This window comes from Gymnoscopelus microlampas, assembly GCF_963454915.1.
Source record: "Gymnoscopelus microlampas genome assembly, chromosome: 15".
Taxonomy (NCBI): Eukaryota; Metazoa; Chordata; class Actinopteri; order Myctophiformes; family Myctophidae; genus Gymnoscopelus; species Gymnoscopelus microlampas.
Genome location: NC_139952.1, coordinates 33,074,693 through 33,096,701, shown reverse-complemented (window position 1 = coordinate 33,096,701; position 22,009 = coordinate 33,074,693). Strand labels below are relative to the sequence as shown.

Sequence of the window (22,009 nt, the reverse complement as noted above, 5' to 3'; positions counted from 1 at the left end):
TCAGTTGTTATTCAGATTGGTGCCGCGGGGTTGGATGGTCACCCTTCTGACCGGGGTCTGATCCGCGTTGCGATTGGCCACCAGCTCCTGCAGCTGCAGAGCTCCGCCGCCAATGAAACAGAACGCCGGGCACACGGGGCCGGAGCAGTCCACGTATCCCTCCCACAGGGGGCGGAGAGAGTGGGCGTCGTAGAAGGTGACGCGTCCCTTCTCAAAGTCAAGGGACACCCCGAGTCGCGGCGGAAGGGGGTAGGTGAGCCCGGTGGGTGAGGAGGGGTGGTTGCCATTGGTGAGGGGGTCCCGGCCGCCGTTGCCGTGGTGATGGTGGTGGTGGTGGTGGTGGTGGTGGTGGTTGGTGTGTTGTGGCAGGTAGATCTTTCCCATGCCCATGGTCAGGAAGCAGAAGGGCGGAGGGGAGTCCAGCGCGTCCTCCGCCCCGCTGTCGTGACCACTGTCTGGGTCATAGCTGTAGAGGAGATACAGTCAGAGGATGTGGATACGATAGCACACACCATTTTCAATTCAGAGGGCCTCATTGGCGTGGCATGCGTAGATAAAAACAAACTTTGCAATAAATCTAACAAACGTTCCTCATGTTTTGCTGCTTACTTGAGTGTATGATAATCTTGAAATAAACAAATGTAGTCTGCACTCAGTCTTGCATTCAGAGTGCACATTACTTTTGTTTATTTCGTAATAAATAACAATTTACAGCATGACAGTTCTACTCTCTCCCTCCCTCCCTCTCTCTGCCTCCCTTCAAAATGCACACCTGCATATGATGCTAACGTGTACATATCTTCTTTCACACGCGGTATGCTGTCTGTAAACGGTATATAACTTTATTTGTTCTATTTAACCTGTCTTCTATCTCTCTCCCTTTGCTCTTACTCTACCCCTATCCTCTCTCTTCTCACGCAATACTGGAGCGTGCACGAAAAAGAGAATTTCACCCACTGCTTTACACCTGCAAGCTGTGATCTGACAAATAAAACTCATTCTGATTTTAATCTTCTCCCTCCTTCCTGCTCTACTTATTTCTTCTACTTGATCACTGGCCCCATTTGACTTCTCTTTTCCTGGCTTCTCACCGTGGACTGGCCATGTCCTGAGGCAGGTGGAACCACTCCTGTAGTTTAGACTCCAAGCCAACTCCCACCTGTTAAATGGATAGAATTAGTGGTGGAAGAAGTACTCAGATATATTTTTTTGTTAAGTAGAAGTATCAATAACACAATGTAGAATACAGGCCTTTTACTATTAACAAAGGTATTGGCCTCAAAATATACTTACAGTCACAAAGTAAAAGTAGTAAAGAATTTTGAAAATAACCAATCTTCAAGCGATGCGACACACTGCATACTTCTCTATTTTCGAATAGATGAAGTATAAAATGGGGCTTAAATGTTTTGTGTTTGGTTTTTGATAATAATAATCTAAATCTACAAAGTAACTTGTAACTAAAGTTTTCAAATAACTGTACTGAAGTCAAAATATTTGCCTCTGAGATGTAGTGGAGTAGACCATGGGTTCCCAAACTTTTCAGCCCGCGACCCCAAAATAAGGCGGAGATTGACTCGCGACCCCACCTAAACCTGGAGGTCATTTATAAACATAAACGTGCACGTTCGGTGCGCATTTGTAATGTATTAAAATGGTAAAATGTACCATTTGTGATCATTTTATATGTTATTTCATCCATTCTGTTTAATTTAAAGTAAAAAAAAAAAAAAAAAAAAAAAAAACTTTTTTTTTTTTTTAAATGACCCAAAATTATTTCGCGACCCCACGTCAGTCTCCCGCGACCCCAAGTGGGGTCGCGACCCCTACTTTGGGAACCCCTGGAGTAGACGTTAGGAACAATCACACCCTGTGTGAAGGAAGCGGTGCCTTTGGGGCGGGGCGTAACTCATTTCAGTTCGTCCCTATTGGTGGTTTTAGTCCATGTACAAAATGTGTACTCCGTACCATGCTGCGAACTTGAGTTATGGCTGTTTAAAGGCCAGCCAATGGGAAGACAGAGGGGGCGGGGCTTCAGCAATTAATGCTCGTCCCTATTGGTGGTCTAAGTCCACATACCAAATTTGGACTTGGTGGCATGCTGCAAACTGGAGTTATAGCTGTTTAAAATCCCGTGCTCATACGGACGGACATACGCTAACATACGCTGGGGGTCCCTGGACCCGTCTTTGATAACCAGTGGCACGTGTGGCCAATGAGAGGAGAGATGGCATAGGCAATCTCCAAGTCTGTGTGTGTGTGTGTGTGTGTGTGTGTGTGTGTTTGTATGTGTTGCTTCTTTGCCGTGCTCATCCCGTGCTCATACGCCGTGCTCATACGGACGTCAAGTGTGTGTGTGTGTGTGTGTGTGTGTGTGTGCGTGTGTTCGTGTGTGCGCATGTGTGCAGTATTGGCTTGTGTGTGTGTGTGTGTGTGTGTGTGTGTGTGTGTGTGTGTGTGTGTGTGTGTGTGTGTGTTGAAGTGTTGCTACCTTGCCGTGTTCAAACATACGGACGGACATAACATACGGACGGACGGACGGACGGACAGAGTTAAATGTAGAGCGGTTGGCACCGCTAAAAATGACATACTCAAGTAAAGTAAAAGTACCTAAAAATGTTACTTTAAGTAACAGAAATGTAAGATGAAGTGTAAAGCTATGATAAACAGGACATTTCTGTGGTGGAAAACCTTCAAACAACAACCGCCATGCCGCGTTGTACCGCGCCGCACCTTTTTCATGGTTGCACACTTGCCTTGACCAGGTAAGACCCCGGCTCCACTGAGCATGCCCAGTAGTGCCGCCCCTGGGTGATGGCCACATCCCCTACCAGGAGGTCAGAGGTCAGGTGACAGGAAGTGAGGGCGTTGTCGGCGGCCTGCAGCAGGGAGAGGCCGGGGACACTGCGGGCGCAGCGCTGCTCTTTGCTAACCACCAGCCTGTCTGCATGGAGGCCCCAGCGAGAGTCCAGGTAGAAGTTCAACACTGGGAGAGGAGCAGAGAGGCCCACGAAGGGTGACAGAGGGGGTGAGGGGAGGGGGAAAGAAGGAGAGCGGAGAAGAAGAAGAGGAAATGATAGAGGGAGGACAAGGGGGAGAGGCGCAGTCAAAAACGAGGTCGGGGATTACGAAAGGAATGGAGACAGATTTCTTGGCGGATAAGAGCCAGTCGTAAAGGTATTCAAAGTCAGAGTAGTGAAAACAAAGCCAAGTACAGAAAAGCTGCAGAGGAGGAGGATGGGGAGTCGGAGAATGAGGAGCAGACATGCACCTCCTTCTCGGAGGGGTGAGGGGGGGGGGTGAGCTCAACACTGCAAGAGAGGAGAAACCGCACATTGATCTATGTATCGACCTCGGGGGGGAGTTCAAAGCAAAAAGTATCCGGTAGAGTCAGTGGAAAAGATGCATTTTTTTTGCCCCCCCCCCCCACACACAGACACAAGGTGCAGTTACACCCAGACCACTTAGAGGTAGGAACATCCCAGGGGAACAGCGAGGAGCACACACACCACTTCCACACACCGCTCAGGACACGACCACACAGCCATTAGGGGCCCACGGATCTGTGTTCGATCCGCATTGTTAAGCCTTGCGTCTTAACAAACTGCACAAGCTCTTTGGCAGATCTCACTGTGGGGGAAGGTACCGGCAGGGGCGGATAGGTGTCTGGGTGTGTACGGTAGATGGGTGGGAGGATACAGGAATGCTTGGCATGACCACACAGAGAGAGGAAGAGATCATTGCGAGGAAGGCAGGAAACGGAACCTTTTTTTTTCTTTACCGACCCCAGTGGCTGGTAAATTCCCCGCATTTACCAAATGCTGTCTGGTCACCTGCCAAAGAACCTGATAAAAATGTTAAGTCACAGCAGTGCAGTTTCATTGCAAATCAAAACTGCTACATGAATAGGGAAGTATCTAATGGTTAGATTCATTAGGCCTTAAATTCCCATAAAAGTCTAAAGATGTGATTGCCTGTATGAGTCACGAAGAAAGATTGTCTTTCTAAACAATAATTAGCCAGATGGCTGGTGTTTATTTCCCACCCTTTGTGTAGTAGGATGGGGTAGATCAGGGATGGGAAGAAAAAGACATTCGTGCACATTCTTACGTTCGGAAGGATGCATGTCGTTTGGCTGTGTGAGAGCAGAGCAGCAGAGGATGAAGTGTAGAGCTGTGATGTCATGACGGCAAGAAAGACAAGGACAAGTAGATGGGAAGAAGCTAGATGTTTAGAGAATGGAAACGAATGGTAAGGAATGGGTAGAGGAGAGAAATGGAAAATGAGAGAAGAGGAACATGGGAATGGATAGAGAAAAAGAGAATGATTGTTAAGCATCTCACCATGGAAACCATATTATATCATGGCTGATATGGGCGTAATTATTGCAACGGTGCATATGGGTCTTAAATTATGTGTAACTTTCCATGTGCAAGTAATGGGATATTTTGATGTTTGCATGAAGTTATTTATCTGAATAGCTGAACTTATGACTTGGCTTTGATTTAGAAAGTAATAGCAACTTAATACTTGTTTCAACTGGAAATTCAACAGAAAAAGCATTTCATCAGTTGCATAATTCAAGCAATGAGCATTGTTTATGGAGTCAGTAGTGAAAGTGTACAGTAGGTAAATGCACAACAATTTTATATTTTCCATCACTCGTGACAACATATACGTTAAAACCAGTCAATAGACTATAAGGTTTGTATTCTCACCTGGTGCAGGTGGGGTGTGTAGGTACACTTCCTCGCTGTAATCTCCGTAGCCAGCCTTATTGCAGCCCCTAACCCTCAGCACGTACACGCTGTCCATCTCCAGCCTGTCAATCACCGCACTGGTCCCGTTCACTTCATCCAATCGCTGCCAGCCCCAGCGGGCTGCAGCCAATCCGCCTCTGACCCCACCCCTTGACCCTCCCCCGGGCACCACCCCCCGGCGACGGTACTCAACGGAAAAGTGCCAGGCTGGGGTGGAATCCTGAGGCAGTCGCCAGCACAGGAAGAGCTGGTCGTAGGCCAGTGTACGTTGAGTGTCGATCACTGGGGCCTGGGGAGCTTGAGGAGACAAGAAAGAAGATGGAGTTGTGGATCTGCAAGGTGGCATAGCGGCTAGGTCTGGGCAATTAACCAAAACTATATCGAAACCGATATTTAGAACCCATAACCAACTTATAACTGATTAATCGAGAAGCAAGGTTTCTTTTCAACAAATTGACACAAAAACATTCTAATAGATTCTTTATAATCGACTAAATAGATTCGTCTTAGGCAGCTCTTCTCTGTATTATGCTCCGTTGTACAATGGCCTAATAGCCGATCTACAAACTCACAACGTGTCGTATCATGTAACCACCTACACTGCCAAATGTTCCACTAAAATGGACCTCCTTTCTCCTTTTCCCACCTTTGATGAAGTGCAGCTCTGTGAGCAGCTTGAGTTCTTTGGAGACATCCAGCTGGAAGTGTCTGAAGGAAGGATCAGCAGCCAGGGCGAAACACTGGATGTTCTCTATGGATTTATTTAACCTGGGACGGTGAAGGTAGAGGAGACAGGGTTACAAGGAGCAGGGAGAAGAGGGCCAAATGGGGAGATGAGAGCAGAAGGAAATGGAGCATACTGTAGAGACTATTGGGCAGGTGCATGACAGGACAATATCAGAAAATATATATATAATGTTTTGGCGTCCATGCCTTCTTCAGAATAAACATGTGGCACTTCTTTATTCTGCAGAAGGCATGGTTGACCAACACAAAGAGAAAGAAAACGATGTTTTAGGGGGCTACATTGCAGTGTGCAGACTCTATTTCTCATTTTTGCGTCATTAAACAAAAAGAGTCAATCTGTTCAAAGATTACACAGAACCACTGTATTTCTCAATTTCCTCTTCAACCCTTCATACAACAGTCTAGTCCCACACTGTGACCATTTAAAAACACAATTTACAATTCAGGAATTTAGCAGAAGCTCTTATCCAAGTGTAGAGTAAATAGCATGAACCCTATAGGCAACAAATGACAGGGTAAATAGTGAGCGCAAAGAAGTTACCTATAACCTTGAACAGTCATCAATTATCCAAAGAACAAGAGTATGTAACACATCTTTATCATTCATAACCACAAAATGGAACTAATCTAATAAAGGAAAAAGATAATAATGCAATAAAAGAAAAAGATAAAGTACAACAATTTTTACGAAAGGAAAACAATGAAAATGTCTAGGTAGGTTTGCCACCCCAGACCTGTTGTGAGTCTGGCGGGCCGCCTGTACAAAGGCGGGCGCGTCCGTTTCTTTCAGCATCTCCTGAGTGTACATCATGAGGCCCGCGTGCTCCATCATGCTCCTCCTCTCTGACACCTGGGCGGCCAGCGCCTCTCCTCGCTTCTGACGCGCTCCCTCCAGGGTCTGTGTCAGGGAAGCGTGGCGTTCAGCCAGGGCGGCCGTTAGATCCCTGACACTCTGAGCCAGCTGTTCTCTGGCTGCCACGCTGTTGACCTGCAGGTGACAAATAAGGACATCTAATGGTTAGAGCGACGGTTTCCAAACTTTACTGGACCATGGCCCACTTTAAAAATCTCAAAAGTGTGATCAATGGAACGTATTACACTTCAAGGAGCTCCTCAAGGTCCCACGCACCCGCCTGAAGTTAAAAGATGACCGTGCCTTTTCGGTCGCTGCTCCAAAATTATGGAACAGCCTCCCTCTACTTATCAGGTCTGCACCCTCTTTGGACATCTGTAAAAACAGACTCAAAACGCACCTGTTCTCCCAGGCCTTTTAAATAAACCTCCTGCCTTGGAGAAATCGTTGGACACTTGTTCATGTGCTCCCACATTTTTCTTTTCCTCACTATTTGTCTTCCTGTTATGGTTTTATATTTTCTAAGCATTTTAGTTTTTTGGAGTTGTATGTTCTTTATTTGATGCTTTTTTGTGTGTTTTAACCTTGATTTTTTGTGTATACATTTTTCATGCTGTACAGCACTTTGGTCGGCATTTGGTTATTTTTAAATGTACTTTATAAATAAAATTGACTTGATTTGACTTAAGTTCCTATTTATCGGTATCGCAATAATTTTCCAAGGTTTTAAAGAAAAAACACCACAACATGTTTAACATGTTTTATATATATAATAATGTGTGTGTGTGTGTGTGTGTGTGTGTGTGTGTGTGTGTGTGTGTGTGTGTGTGTGTGTGTGTGTGTGTGTGTGTGTGTGTGTGTGTGTGTGTGTGTGTGTGTGTGTGTGTGTGTGTGTGTGTGTGTGTGTGTGTGTGTGTGTGTGTGCGTGCGTGCGCGTCTAATGAAATGGAAAGCCGAATGATACAGGGGGCCGAGCTTAGCCAAGGTGGATGAGCAGGCAATAATATAGACAGTATAAACCTGTTGTTATTAGCTCAGTGGTAAAAGTGTCAGCACTTGTGCAGGGAACCCGGATTTGAATCCGGGGTTAGACATGAAAGTTAGAGAGTGCATCTAAGTGATATGTCAATTATTTGAGGGCCCACTTGCAATATCCTCACGGCCCACAGGTGGGGAATCGCTGAGTTAGAGAGACTGTCCTGTGATCGTATAAATGGAAAGGTTTGATCGCGGTAACAGCAAATTGTTCTACTTCAAATGCCACAGGCACTCTTAAAGTGAGATTGAAGAAGTGCATGTACATGTGCTTATGTGGTGCTGACTGTGTGTGTGGGTGGTAGATCATCTAGGCACATCAGTAGACAAACGGATTTACCAATATAATTGCGTGCTCAATGATGTGGTCTAATCTGTGTGTGTGGGATTGCATTACATCAACAGATAATATTTAGTTTGTGTTGACTTGAGATCCATAATTCTAAGAAGCCAGTAATAAATAATGTGTATTTTACAGCTATGTTAATGTCTAGCAACAGCAGCGCTTAAGACTAATATTCCCCGGCAGCCTGGCAACAGTGGTGAGTGATGTCAAAGCTTCACCACCATACAATTTATTTTCCTTGCAACCAAAATAGGTTTTGGATCAGGAAGGACTAATCGAACAGAGTTTGGCTACCTGCCAATGTAGCCAGTCAAATTGACAGAATGGACACAGCCATTTTTTTCACTAGCTGACTGGTAGTGCTAACATTGTGATCTACGGTAGTGTGTTTGACAGCTGCATTACTCACCTCGGTCTGAGTTATGGCAGACTCCAGCTGGGTGATCTGAGTTAAAACTGTGTCCTGGTTGGCCAATATGTAGTTCATCTCCTTTGTAATTTTCTCCTGTCAAAACAACAGACGAAAAGCAAATTGACACCAAATAGATGTAATCCTAATACACAGCGTTATATTAGGTCTGTATTATACCATATTATGAAGAATATCATACCTTATTATTATGTACTTTATTGTACAATACTATACAATACTTTCTGTACAATGCATTACCAGTGGCGTGCACAGACATTTTGAGGGGCAGGTGCTCAAGTAAATTATACTTTTTTTTGTTTACTTGGTCTGCTCTCTTTTCCCTCTACACCTATACCTCTTTGCCAAAAATAGCCGATCTACAAGCCCACAACGCCTCGCGCTGCGAGGCGTTGTGAGCTTGTAGATCGGCTATTTTTGGCTAAAGTTCTCCTCAGAAAAGGGATGCTAGGTTTCGAGTGGTTATGGTAAAAAAGAAAAATCATATCACATAAAGATTTGGCGGACCCCCTGTAGTAACTCTGAGGACCCCCTAGGGGTCCCGGACCCCCTGTTGAAGACCCCTGCTGTAAACTGAAGAAAAAAAGGGCACTTCTGGTCAAGAGGGCAAAGGGCAGGTGCTCTAGCACCACCTAGAGTCTATCTGTGCACGTCCCTGCTTTTTAAGGAAAGGTTCTGACCTTGAGGGCCTGGTAAGCATGGGCAACTGGTAGGATCTTGTGCCCGGCATGGACACGACGCAGCTTGCAAAGCGAACACAGCAGCCGCTGGCAAGACCTACAGTAGAACTGAAGCTTCTCCTGGTCATGTTCTGGGCAAGTCAGAACCTGGGGAGAGGAGAGGATTTTTGATTATTAGTAGGGTGTATATACTGTATATATCAAATTGTATAAGATTCTGTAATACCGGTACATTTTCCATAGATTTTTGCGAATACATCAGTAATGTGTTTTTGTAGGTCAGAGTTATGTTTCAGAATTGCATCTTAAAGCACTTTTAAAGTTTGTTTCTCTGAAACCTTGATTTTTAATTGATGTCTGGCATCTTTAATGTTTTTCTTATTGACTTTGAGTTAATCTGGCATTATTGTTTGCAAAGCACTTTTTGAAAAGTGCTGTATCAGAACTTATGAGTCTAAATTTTAGACTTTTAGACTAAAACCCCGCTAGTGACCCCTAGAGGCTGTGTTGCTCCTTACACCCTACTGCATCAAATTAGTTTGAATAGACATCCTTGTCTCACTAGAAGAGCACAGGGATAAAAATGAAAACCAAAAGACCAGAGGGCGCCACTAGAGGAAAGGTCATTCAAATGATTAGGGTTCATCCTCCAGGGACCACAAAAGTGCTCAGCAAGTTCCATGGCAGTTCGGCCAGTAGTTTTCAAGATACGTTTTTTGTACCAAAGTGCAGTACAAAAATCATTTGAACACTGCCACTACTAGAAGTTATAATTAACATCGACCATGAATGTATGTATCTATGATCTCCGCCCATTACAGCCTAACCAGACCAGCCTATGTGGCTCACCTTAGGTCTAAAGTTGAGAGTGGGCTGGACATGTTCGTGTTGAGCCCGTGGCGTGCCCCAGGGGTGGTAAAGCTTAAAGCACTCATTGCAGAAGCTAGCCCTGCAGTCGGCGCAGCCCTTAGTGGCCTCCAGAGCCTGCGGAGGCTTACAGAACTGACACATCACGGCCACACTGCCCAAGCTCACCGTGTGTCTGTACCTGTAGAGAAAGAGGGAGATGGAGAGAGAGAGAGAGAGAGTGGGGGAGGGGACACTACATAGTTAATTGAGGGCACAGAAAGTGGAGTATGGCAAGAATAAATTAAAGTTACTCAAGGGAGACTTAACCAAGAAATTAACATCAGTAATCTATCTATCTATCTATCTATCTATCTATCTATCTATCTATCTATCTATCTATCTATCTATCGTTGCATTGTGAACTTGTAGATCGGCTATTTACACTATTTCTGAAAAACTTCCTTCCATTTCCTGAAAAGGAACGATTTTAACCCGATTTCCACCCGACTGTGTGTGTGTGTGTGTGTGTGTGTGTGTGTGTGTGTGTGTGTGTGTGTGTGTGTGTGTGTGTGTGTGTGTGTGTGTGTGTGTGTGTGTGTGTGTGTGTGTGTGTGTGTGTGTGTGTGTGTGTGTGTGTGTGTGTGTGTATATATGTGTATATATATGTGTATATATATATATAAATTGAAGATGAGCTACACTAGACGCCAGGGGGCCGATAGCAGAGCGTAAGCATGAAAAGCATGAAATGTGAACCAGCAGCAGCACAATGCTGCAGCCCAGTGGAAGTTGCAGAGTAGGCTACACTGCCGTTGTCACAATGCAGTGTGGGCCCTACTACTGCATTCCTCCAGCAGCTCAGACCCTGCTGATTAATAGCAGTCAGCATTTAGAGCACATTCCATCACCTGCTGCTTCATTGAAATGTGACCTCTAGCATCTTGGCCACTGAAGGGCCATAACGCAGCATGCACAGTTTCATATGCATCTGCAAAATGCAGATGATTACACCGTGTGAGTGTGTGTGTGTGTGTGTGTGTGTGTGTGTGTGTGTGTGTGTGTGTGTGTGTGTGTGTGTGTGTGTGTGTGTGTGTGTGTGTGTGTGTGTGTGTGTGTGTGTGTGTGTGTGTGTGTGTGTGTGTGTGTGTGTGTGTGTGTGTAAGGGAGGGGGGGCTACCTCTCGACTATGCGCTCCAGGGTAAGGTTGCGTAAGCACTCAGTCAGGCCCTTCTCTCCGAGCTCCACATCTCGGCCACAGGGGATGCAAGGAAACATCATCATCGGGGCGGGGCCTTCCTTACGCCTTCGCCCCGGATACGTACCGTATCCTCCTGGACACCGGGGGCGGGGATAGATGAGAGAAGAGAGAGTGACAACGATAAGTGAGGGACATATATCTAACACTAGGCCCGTCACAATTATAATTTACAGTATAATACAAACCTTTGTCTCATATGGCTCATATTGCACCGGTGCAGAAAAAGGACAGTCATTTTGTATTTTAAAACAAGATGCCAGATGCCAGAGGGTTAATTATCTAATAGCATTTTTTTTTGATAATCGCAGTTATTTTTCATAGTCATCAGAATTGTTTTTATTCATCTGTATAAATTCATCTGTTGAAAGATATTCATATAATGTTGTTTTTAATTATTTAAAAAAACTTCGAAAATAGCAGATCTACAAGCTCAAAACACCTCACGATGTGATGCATTGTGAGCTTGTGGAACGGCAAATTCCGCTATGTAAAACAAAAGTCAAAGTATAAAATTGTATGTGTATATGTGTATAAATATGGACAGTTTTTGGCCATAGTACTTTTTTTTTTAAGATTTTGATTAGATGTCTTGTTTACAAAGCCTAAAAGATGTATTTATTTAAATGTTTCAATGTCCAATACCAAAAACACAATTAAATCGTTAATTGCAATTATTTCAATGACAATGAATCATCATGAAAATTTCCTGATTGTGACATCCCCACCTGCAGTAGGCTAACACATCTACATATTTGGGAATATGCCATTTTTCAATCTGGTGCAAGACACGCCCTGTCGCTCTGCACTGTCCTGAGTGTTAATTTAGTGTACAAATGTAACCAAATGGACCCGTAATGGTGCATTTGGTTACATTTGCACACTCTCAGATTTACAAATGGATACCAGAAAGCAGAAATGGCTCAAAATTACATTAATAAAGTGTTATCACATCCTATAAATTACAACTTCACATTCAAATGTCATTGAACAAGGAAAGGGTTTCGCTAATGTTGGAACAATTAATTTCCAAGTGGCATATTCACCATTTGGGGAAAAAAAGCTACTTCCTACTCTTTATCGTCACAGTAGGAGCATGATGGGTAAATGTTAGAAACGTGAGTCAGGGCACCCTAGTGACCGGACCCATTGGTGCATATGCTTATTGTCATGATGTCCTGGATTTGAATCTGGTGCAGCAGGCCCTTGCGTGTCACCCTCTGTCTGTATGCTGCCACACCACTGTCTAAGAAAGCAGAGAGAGCTCGAAAATTAAGCTCATCTGTCATCTTTAGACATCTTTAGATCTTTAGTGTGTGCTGTTACCTACTATAGGCTCAGATACAATTTTAAAACAATATGAATTACTAAAACAACAAATGTACAACAGGTATAATGGCTTCCTTGCTTTATTGCAACACCAAATGGCTCCTGGCATACAGAAATACAAATTAAGCATTTTTAGAAAGGAGGGGAACTAAGTTGTAAAAGCTAGAAAAATAGAAATGACTTGAAAAAAAGATATGCTGATGAATATACTATATAGCCAAAACTTGCCTCCTTTTCCATTTATGGTAAATATTTCAAGCTTTCTGCATATTGCATTGTCTGTATTGAATGAATGAATGAATCAATCAATCAATGAATGAATGAACGTTTTATTTCCGTGTCCGAACAATTTCTTGACCCATCCCACATGGGATTATCAGACACATCAATTTTAAAACAAAAAAACAAAATGACAAACATTCCAGTGTACACCCAACCAGCAACTCATAGTACAGCCTGATTTGAAACAGGCCACATACAGTACATACATTTATATATACCTGCACATAGAATACATACACATTTATAAAGAAATTCATCTATTATAAGTCACCCATCTCCTTCTATCCCACGCTTTATAAAGATATTTATTTGTATTAAATATCTTAGTATTTGTCTAAAGATGTTCAAAAGCATTAACATAATTGCTCTGTGGCGACTGGGGCGCGTGGACTTTGGTGGCCAGACAAACGTGGGTCCGTGGGTACACCATAGAAAAAATCTATCATTCAAACCAAGAAGCAGTCTCTGGTGCAAGACACGCCCTGTTAGGCATATTCTGTCCCAAAATGATGCAGAAAAACTTGTCCACGCATTTGTTACTTCTAGGCTGGACTATTGCAACGCCTTACTATCAGGCTGCCCAAATAAATCCCTAAATAGCCTGCAGCTTGTCCAGAATGCCGCTGCGCGCATACTGACAGGAACCAGAAGAAGAGATCATATCACTCCTTCATTGGCCTCTTTGCACTGGCTCCCGGTTAAATACAGAATCGAGTTTAAAGTTCTCCTCCTCACATACAAGGCTCTCAATGGACAGGCACCAATATATCTCAAAGAACTCATCGAGCCCCATAAACCAACCAGAACACCACTGCGCCCACAGTATGAAAAAATGCTTACGGCTCCAGGAAACCCCAAAAAAGTTAGAACAGGAGGCAGAGCATTTAAGTTTCAGGCACCTCAGCTGTGGAACCATCTCCCAGTCTCAGTCCGCAAAGCAGACACACTCTGTATATTTAAGACTAGACTAAAAACCTTTCTCTATGATAAAGCCTATAGCCGAAGTGTATAGACTCAGTCACCCTATAGTTATCCTCTCTCCCCTCCCCACCCTCCCCCCCTCTCTCCTCTCGTCCTCTCTCTTCTCGTTCTCCCTTTGGTTGTGTGGGTTTGTGTCCCAATGGTACAATCGTAATTAACCCTGTACGGATTCACGCTCTAGTAAGGCCTGCCACTAATTCTACAACCGGGGACCCGCTCCCCGGAGTTTCTTTTATTTCCCACGTCGCAGGTCCATGGACTGTCAATACGGACCCCCAGCTGCGGCTCAAGACTGTGACTGCGGACCGGGCCTCTCCATGGAGCACGACCGTGGATTTCTACTACACTGCACTATACCACTATACTATATATACTGTATATTATCTTAATATTCTTATATTATACCATTATATACTACATACACATTATTGCTGTACTATATTATACTATCATATATATCATATATTACACTATTATATGTGCTACTATTGTTACTGTTACTACCTGCACTGTATCTCTCTCTCTCTCTGTCTCTGTCTCTGTCTCTGTCTCTGTCTCTCTCTCTCTCTCTCTCTCTCTCTCTCTCTCTCTCTCCCTCTCTCTCTCCTCTTTCCCCCGACACGGTCGAGGCAGAAGGCCCCCGCCCTAGAACCTAGGGTCTGCCTGACGTTTCTTCCAGTTAAGAGGGTTTTTCGTTGCCACTGTCGCAAAAATTGCTTGTTCAGGGTGGGATTGTCGGGTCTCTTCTCTACATGTAAAGTGTCTTGAGACAACTTGTTGTGATTTGACACTTTAATAAAATTGAATTGAATTGAATTGAATTAAAAGTGTTTTGTCCTACATAGATTCAATGACCTACTATAATTTGAAAAGTACCATAATCTGTTTTCATTTTTGGCATCTAATTAAATGTCAGATTATTAAATTAAAATAGCCGATGTGCAAGCTCACAACGCACCACACGAGGCGTTGTGTTGTGAGCTTGTAGATTGGCTATTTTCTCTAGTCCACGTACGACTAAGTATAACATATACAGTAGGTCTAAATTGATTAAATAACATTTCTGTCATTTTGGAAAAGAAGGTCTCCAACTAAGCCATACCTGCTCGTAGGACACGGTCAATAGGCCTCTGCTCGGCTTTGGGAGCGGGCCTACGTGCCTGGCGTGGTGAACGTGTGTTGGGGGTGGAGGCCGGTGAGTTGGGCTCTGGCGGAAGTTCTGGGGGCGGGTAGCCACTTGCCACCAGGACTTCCGAGGCGCACATGAGGCAGACACTGTGCTGGCATGGCAGGACCACTGGCTGTTTGACTATCTCCTTACACACCGGGCAGTGGAGCTCACGCTCCATGCTCTTCATGTTAGACTGGGAAAGACAGAGGTGAAGAAGGGACGTTAACATGTAGAGATGAAGAGATAATATGTAGCGAAAATCATCCACCAAACACGGGTTGCTGCGGATGGTGTACTACAGGGGTCTTCAACAGGCGGTCCGGGACCCCTAGGGGGTCCTCAGAGTTACTACAGGGGGGCCACCGAATCATTGTGTTATAGGATTTCCCTATTCTGAAGAGAACTTTAGCCAAAAAATGCAGATCTACAAGCTCACAACGCCTCGTGCTGCGAGGCGTTGAGGGCTTGTAAATCGGCTATTTCCGGCAAAAAGGTTTGGTGTAGAGGGAAAAAGAGCAGACCAAGTACAGAGTGAAGGGTCAAGTTTACTAAATATTGACGTTTAAGTGGTTAAATGTGAAATACACTTTAACATGAATCCAACATACACTGATGACAAGGCCGTCAAACAAGTCCATGAAGTTATCTATGACTATGAAATCTATGAAAATGTTTAATCTGCAACACAATTGTATATGTAGAGGGGGTCCGTGCTTCATCTCTCTCTCTCAGCTAGGGGGTCCTTGGGCTGAAAGACATTGAAGACCCCTGGTGTAGTACACTGTAGAATTCACAGCTGAGGCGACACTTATCTGGGAGCAAAGGAACCAAAACACAGTGGAAAAGAACTAGTGATCATTAACAGTTCAAAGAATGGCTGTGTACCAACAAGGGCGAGGCCTGGACATCAGTACTGTACTTGTTGTGTTCTCAGCCAACTCCCTCACCCTCTCCATACTATCTGGAACTCCCAGTTGGTCAGTTTGTCATTGACAGTAGTGTCAATCTGTGTTTTATACTAAAATGCGTATAACATTTTATTTTTATCAATGTCTTGTCTGTGAATAAATAAGACTATGGGCATGTGGTAAACAAAGTATTTGTATCCCCCAGTATTCCCTGAGCTCATTATCCATCCTTGGGCATGGCTGCATCAGCCTTGATGTGCCGTCCGTTGGCTGGGATGGATATCCTAGGTCCTATATGGCATCAACAAATGCTGTGGTGATAATCTACGTATATCATTTTTGTGAACCTTTTAAGTGAAAAAAACACGGGACATGTAAAATGGATAGGTATCACAGAGGTATCAATCAGGAAGCTCAAGGGTAAATAAGATTTAGAGATCTAAAAATACTTTGTAGCAATTGTAGTAACCAAGGGCAGGTGCAGTCAAGCAATGATTCGAAGAAGAGAGGCAGGAGGGCAAAGTGTGACCACATGAAGAGCTGACAGAACAGTCTACATAAATAGATATCTCAGAAGGACAGTAAGGGGTCACCGCCCTTATTAAATATAGATAAATAGCGTGCGTTAATTATTTAATCACTGCAGTCAATGCATTTGTGTGCTGAAGTCACATAGCTTCTTATGTAAAACTCTTTGCATAGTGGCCACACATGGTTACTTCTGTATGAATCATAAGTAAATCAGAACTCCTTCAATTATACTTTCAATCAGTCAGACTTTAAGTCCCCTTTTTCATCAGGTATTTTTTTTTAAATGCTTATAGATTCAGAAACATATCAAGAACTCACTTGTAACACAAAACACACAGAGACACTGAACAGAGATGAACAGTTCAAGACTGACAGCAAATCATACACATACCATACACAAAACAAATAGGATTTTCAAGGATTTTCACGATCTTTCCAAGGCTTGGAAATGTTATAGTTTCCCTTAAGGGTTTTTATTTCTCACTCACTGCACTTTATAGTTTATACTATGTCATGCATGTTTTTATTTGGAGGCCTATCTTATTTTATCTTCAGCTTTATGTAAAGCACTTTATAACTTAAGTGTTTTATAAATGGTTTATACATATATTTATTATTATAATCATTATTATTATTATGGGATTAACAGGAATTTGTGTCTTCGCATATTCAACTGAGGCACAGATTCTGTCTAATTTCACCAATGTGGTCAGAACACCCCTGGTTCAGTATCTTGCCTTAGGCCAGGAGGACACTTGAGTTTTTGTGCATTTGTACTCATACTGTATAGGCTTCCATGAGGCATTATTACAAGGATCAAGTGTTTCCATGGACTATAGCTGCAAACAGTTATAGTTTATTGTTATTATTGTTTCTGTGCATGTCCCCCTCTCTCTCTCAACCCAACTGGTCAAGGCAGATGGCAGCTCACCTAGAGCCAGGTTCCGTTCAAGGTTTCTTCCCGTCAAAGGCCAGATTTTCGTTTAGCTATCGCCTAGGGCTTGCTCATGTAGGGTTTGTGAATGAAAGAGTATGGTTTTGACCTGCTCTACATATAAAGTGTCATGAGATAACTTGTTGTTGTTGTTGTTGTTGTTGTTGTGATTTGGCGCTATATTAATGAAATAGACTTTCACAGGGATGGATCCACTGGCTGCAGCGTATCCCCTTGACCCCTGTCCAGTAAATGGGATACTCTCTAACAACACTACTACTTTATTGAGATGAGTGACATAATAAAAAGACACATGCTGAATAATCCCAATAAATTCTCTTCTCCAAAGCTAGAATACTTGTTAGACATGTCATTGATTGAGAGAACGAGGCAACCAGGTGCTCACCGGAGACGTAAAAGTCAACAGAGTGAAAGGGGCTCCTGGATCAGACGGGATAAGACATCACATAAAAAATGGGAGATCCGGGCACTCAAGTTAAAAGAGGGAGGTAGATAGCCATTGATCACATCTCAGTGTGATGTTTAGAAATATTTGCTAATTTGCTAATGTTTGGAAGCAATTGATTATGCTGTTGATAGATAGAGCAAGGTCCAATTGTTAACGGGGTACACAGTGCTTCAACTTTAGGCCTCCTGTAGGTGGGTGGGTCCAGTTCAATGTAACACCTGTGATGGGAAGGTCCCACTTGGTGCCCTATTAGTAAATCCACAGACACTAACCACTTTCCTCAACGCAAGGTTTCTACATAGGCAGGCACCCTGATTTAACTCATTCAATCCGGGGACGCATCTCTGTCATTTTAGATTTCTTTGGCTATGATCTGCTATTTTTGAAAAATCGTGAAAATGCGTGCAAATCTTTGAATACATATTTTCTAAAGCGAACATTTGTAACACAAATCTTTGCTTCTGAAGGTCCCTGGAACAAAATATTTTACAAATGTTCGCTTTGAAAATACATATATTTAAAGATTTGCATAAATTGTCACAAATTTTCAAAAAATAGCAGATCTACAAGCTCATAGCACGGCACTCTGTGCCACGCTAGATCTGATATTTTTTGAATAGCCAAAGAAATATAATGACACAGATTCTTTCCTGGTCTAAATGGGTTAACCACCCTCTATACTAATAAACAAATACTTATAGTTGAACGGGGTAGGTTCTGTACTTGGTCCGCTCTCTTTTCCCTCTACTCCGAATTTTTCCCCCCGAAAATAGCCAATCTCTGAAGCGTTTTGAGTTTATAGACCTGCTATTTTTGGTGAATTTTCCCCCAGAATAGGGATGCTAGGGTTCAAGTGGTTAATAGCCATGAGCATCTGGGAGCCAGGAATAGTACTTGGAAATATTTACGTCTGATGCCTTGTCCTAGTAAACTCCTTCTAATCTAGACTAAACATTTTACCTGTGTAGTGGTACATTTAAACGTCATCAAGCTGCCTCTGAAGGTGTCTTGTGCCATGCTAGAGATAACATATGAGAGCCCGATGGGATGAAAGAGGGTATCTGTTGCCTTTGTGGCAACCTTGGCACAGGGCCATTGTGGAAACACTCTATCTAAATATGTTGACCTGTGCAGCTGTTACAAAGTCACCAGCAGCATCGCACAGCTACAGCACTGTGACACATTGAGTTAACTTCAAAAGCAGGGCAGCATTGACTGGCTGGCCCACTCTGCTGCAGAAGAGATCTATCTGTGATTCCAGCTCTATAACGTGATGCAACACAGCAAGTGTGTCGAAAAACTGCAGTGAAAAGTCTTATCCAAAACCAAAGCTTTCCCAGAATATTCTAAAACCACACAGAAATACACACATGCACGACCACACGACACACACACACACACACACACACACACACACACACACACACACACACACACATACACTACACACACACACACACACACACACACACACACACACACACACACACACACACACACACACACACACACACACACAGCTAACAGTGCATGCTCAGACCCTCTTTCTCACATACTGTACATGCATGCACGCGTACTGTATGTGAGAACACACACACACACACGCACACACACACACACACACACACACACACACACACACACGCACACGCACACACACGCATGCAGTCACGCACATGCATGCTGTCACACACTCTAGCAAAATTCAATCAGCTGGATTACACAGGAAAGCACTTAGACACTTAGAGCTGAACACTGTGATGCAGAGAGAGGGGGGAAAGTGACCATGCAGAGAATGACCTTCCTGAGGACTAAAAATCACTGCAAATAACTATCAGGCTGAATTCAGTATCAATGTCTGCATAGCAACTCAGCCAGGGCCCAGTCACTGTCATGGTCCCAGCTGTGCAAACAGGACAAGGCCATTATATGAATAGAATTAGCCTATAGCATCAATAAATGTTATTATAATTAATATTTTATCCATATAAAACCCAATTAACTTCATTTCTTAACTCACTCACCCTCATCCTTTCTGTCATCATCATATTCCAAATGTGGCCTAATATCTCCCTTCAGTATCCAGGACTTATTTCAGTCTCATTAAACCCATTCCATCACGTTCCAAGCAGCCCATTTTAGGAGCTCACCACGGTACCCATGCGACCCTTGTTGCTGTGCAAGACTGTGGCCCGCATGACGAAAAGAACACGCGTTGCGGCAGCGCATCCTCCTTACCTTCACCTGGAGCCTAGGCGCCATGACAGTGGACTAGCGTTCATTCCCAGCATAAAGGAGGGGAGGGGGGTTTGGGAGTTGCGCTACATCTTGAGACAACTGTCACTATGTGTGCGTGAAATAAAACTGTAGCTTTGATGTCGGGCATTATTAGCTGCAGAGTGTTAACACTGACATGTCATTGGTGGATGCGTGCGTAATTATTTATTTCCCACGTTGTGGTGTGTGCTGTGCTCTGCAGTAGTAGCTAGGCTAATAATACTAGCCCTGGTCCAGAGCGTTAGTGAGTTCTCTCTAACGCTCTGCCAGGCGCGCTGCTTTGCTCACAGACCGACAATTCCAGTTATTCCACTGCCGTGCGAGGTCTCCGTCTTTAGTAAAATTAAACAAAACTATTTTGCTGATCACCGATTTTGAAAGTCTATTATCTAGGGTGGGAAGCCTCTCAGGACCCCACCTTTTCTGTATAATACATTTTTTGGGTAGAAAATAAAATATGTCCGCCAGACAGAAAGTATTTTATTTACTCCACTGCGCCCTCTACAGATCTGGTCAATGGTAATTTATATTGACTAGATCTGTAGAGGGCGCAGTGGAATAAATAAAATAAATTCTGACATATTTTATTTTCTGCCCAAAAAGTGTATTATACAGAGAAGGTGGGGTGCTGGGAGGCTTCCCACCCTGGAGAATAGACCTAGAATAAGACTATTATAGACTTAATAGAATGTATGTCTTTTTATTTTTTACTAAAGACGGAGACCTCGCACGGCAGTGGAATTTTCGGCTTTGAGCAGAGCAGCGGCATGGCAGAGCATTAGAGAGAACTCACTCGCGCTCTGGACCAGGGCTAGGCTACTACATAGCCTTTTCACATTGCGTGTTTGTCTTGAGATCTGCAGAATTCTAATAGACAATCACCGTTTATAGAAATGTTCACACCTCTACAAAGTGCAGTCTATAGTAAGCTACTGCATACATGTCGTTATTGCGACAAATGCCATGGCCAGCGTGGATATAGGCGACTTGTTCTGTTAGCAGGCTGTGTCTACGTGTGCCTGCATCTCGTCTCCATGGAAACGAGCAGGCAGGCCCGCAATCTCTCTCATCTCCAAGGAAGCCCTCCTCAACGCATGGCTTTAATACAGCATCACTCATGCATTAGCCTACAGATATGATATCACACAATAAACGCAGGATAAAGACATGCTGTTGCTGCTGGTTTATGTCTATAGTTCAAGTTCAATGTAAGCTCTTACAGCCTAACAAGAAGTGAGATATCCGGCTATCAGGTTTTGGAGCAATTGTAGAAATATTATACCTTAATTGTCGAATGTTTAAGCTCGTTCTAATCATGTATACTTTACTTTACCTTAAGACCATTTTTCAAATATTTTATTTTTTTAGCATTTGGACAAAATAGCCAATTTTCCATCGAGATGCCCAGATGTCCCTGTAGTGCCCACCTATCCTGTTATACCGGCTATCCCATTCCAATGGCCACCACCTTCTCAACCAACAATTACCGCATGTCGTAGGCTACAGACCTATACCAAATAAACCAATGTCATACAGTAACTAGCTATAAACCTATTAGGCATGCCGCACGCCAATTTAACCTCAATAGGCTAGGTCAGAGCCAGAGTCTTAAAGATACACCGGTACACACTGGTTCTGGACTGGTACACATTTTAAATGGATGATGTGGATTGAAGTGTAAGTGAAAATGTATAAAGAAGCTGTTGCTACACAGTAATTAAGCTGAATTAGGCACATCTCTGGGAATGAACAATCCCAATGGAAACAAGCCATAGTGCTTTCTTGGGTTTAATCCTTTTTAGCACCCCTTTGTATAGAACTGTACTTCCTGTGCTTTTCTTTTGTTGAAAAAACGACTAAATAAAGTATTCAATCAATCAATCATTATGTGGGCCGTGGTTTACAGAGAATAGGCCCAGCTCATCATGGTGAAATAGGCGAATCAGTCAAGAAGGTTCCGACAGGTGGAGCATGACATAGCCTAGTACAATTCGTTCCACCGCCTCCCCCTATACTCGAAAAATAGGCAAACAAAACCAACGGCAACAATGCCATCATGCAACCAATACACCGTGCATCCATTGATAACACAAACAGTCATTTTATACTCACACTGATACGAGCCAAAGCATCCATCGCTGATGTAGCCGTTTTCAAATCCGACTCTGCCAT

The 22,009-nt window shown here is 43.5% G+C and overlaps 1 protein-coding gene across 1 annotated transcript; it reads right to left on the bottom strand.

Annotated features, from left to right (window-relative positions):
- trim46b (tripartite motif containing 46b) lies at positions 1 to 22,009 on the bottom strand (the record flags this gene model as incomplete). The annotated part of the gene is made up of 12 exons (XM_084079584.1): positions 1 to 466; positions 1,092 to 1,159; positions 2,757 to 2,986; positions 4,719 to 5,057; positions 5,407 to 5,528; positions 6,242 to 6,495; positions 8,151 to 8,246; positions 8,852 to 8,998; positions 9,701 to 9,899; positions 10,878 to 11,028; positions 14,650 to 14,911; positions 21,950 to 22,009. 12 exons carry the CDS (start codon positions 22,007 to 22,009, stop codon positions 1 to 3), a joined length of 2,394 nt encoding a protein of 797 aa, XP_083935710.1.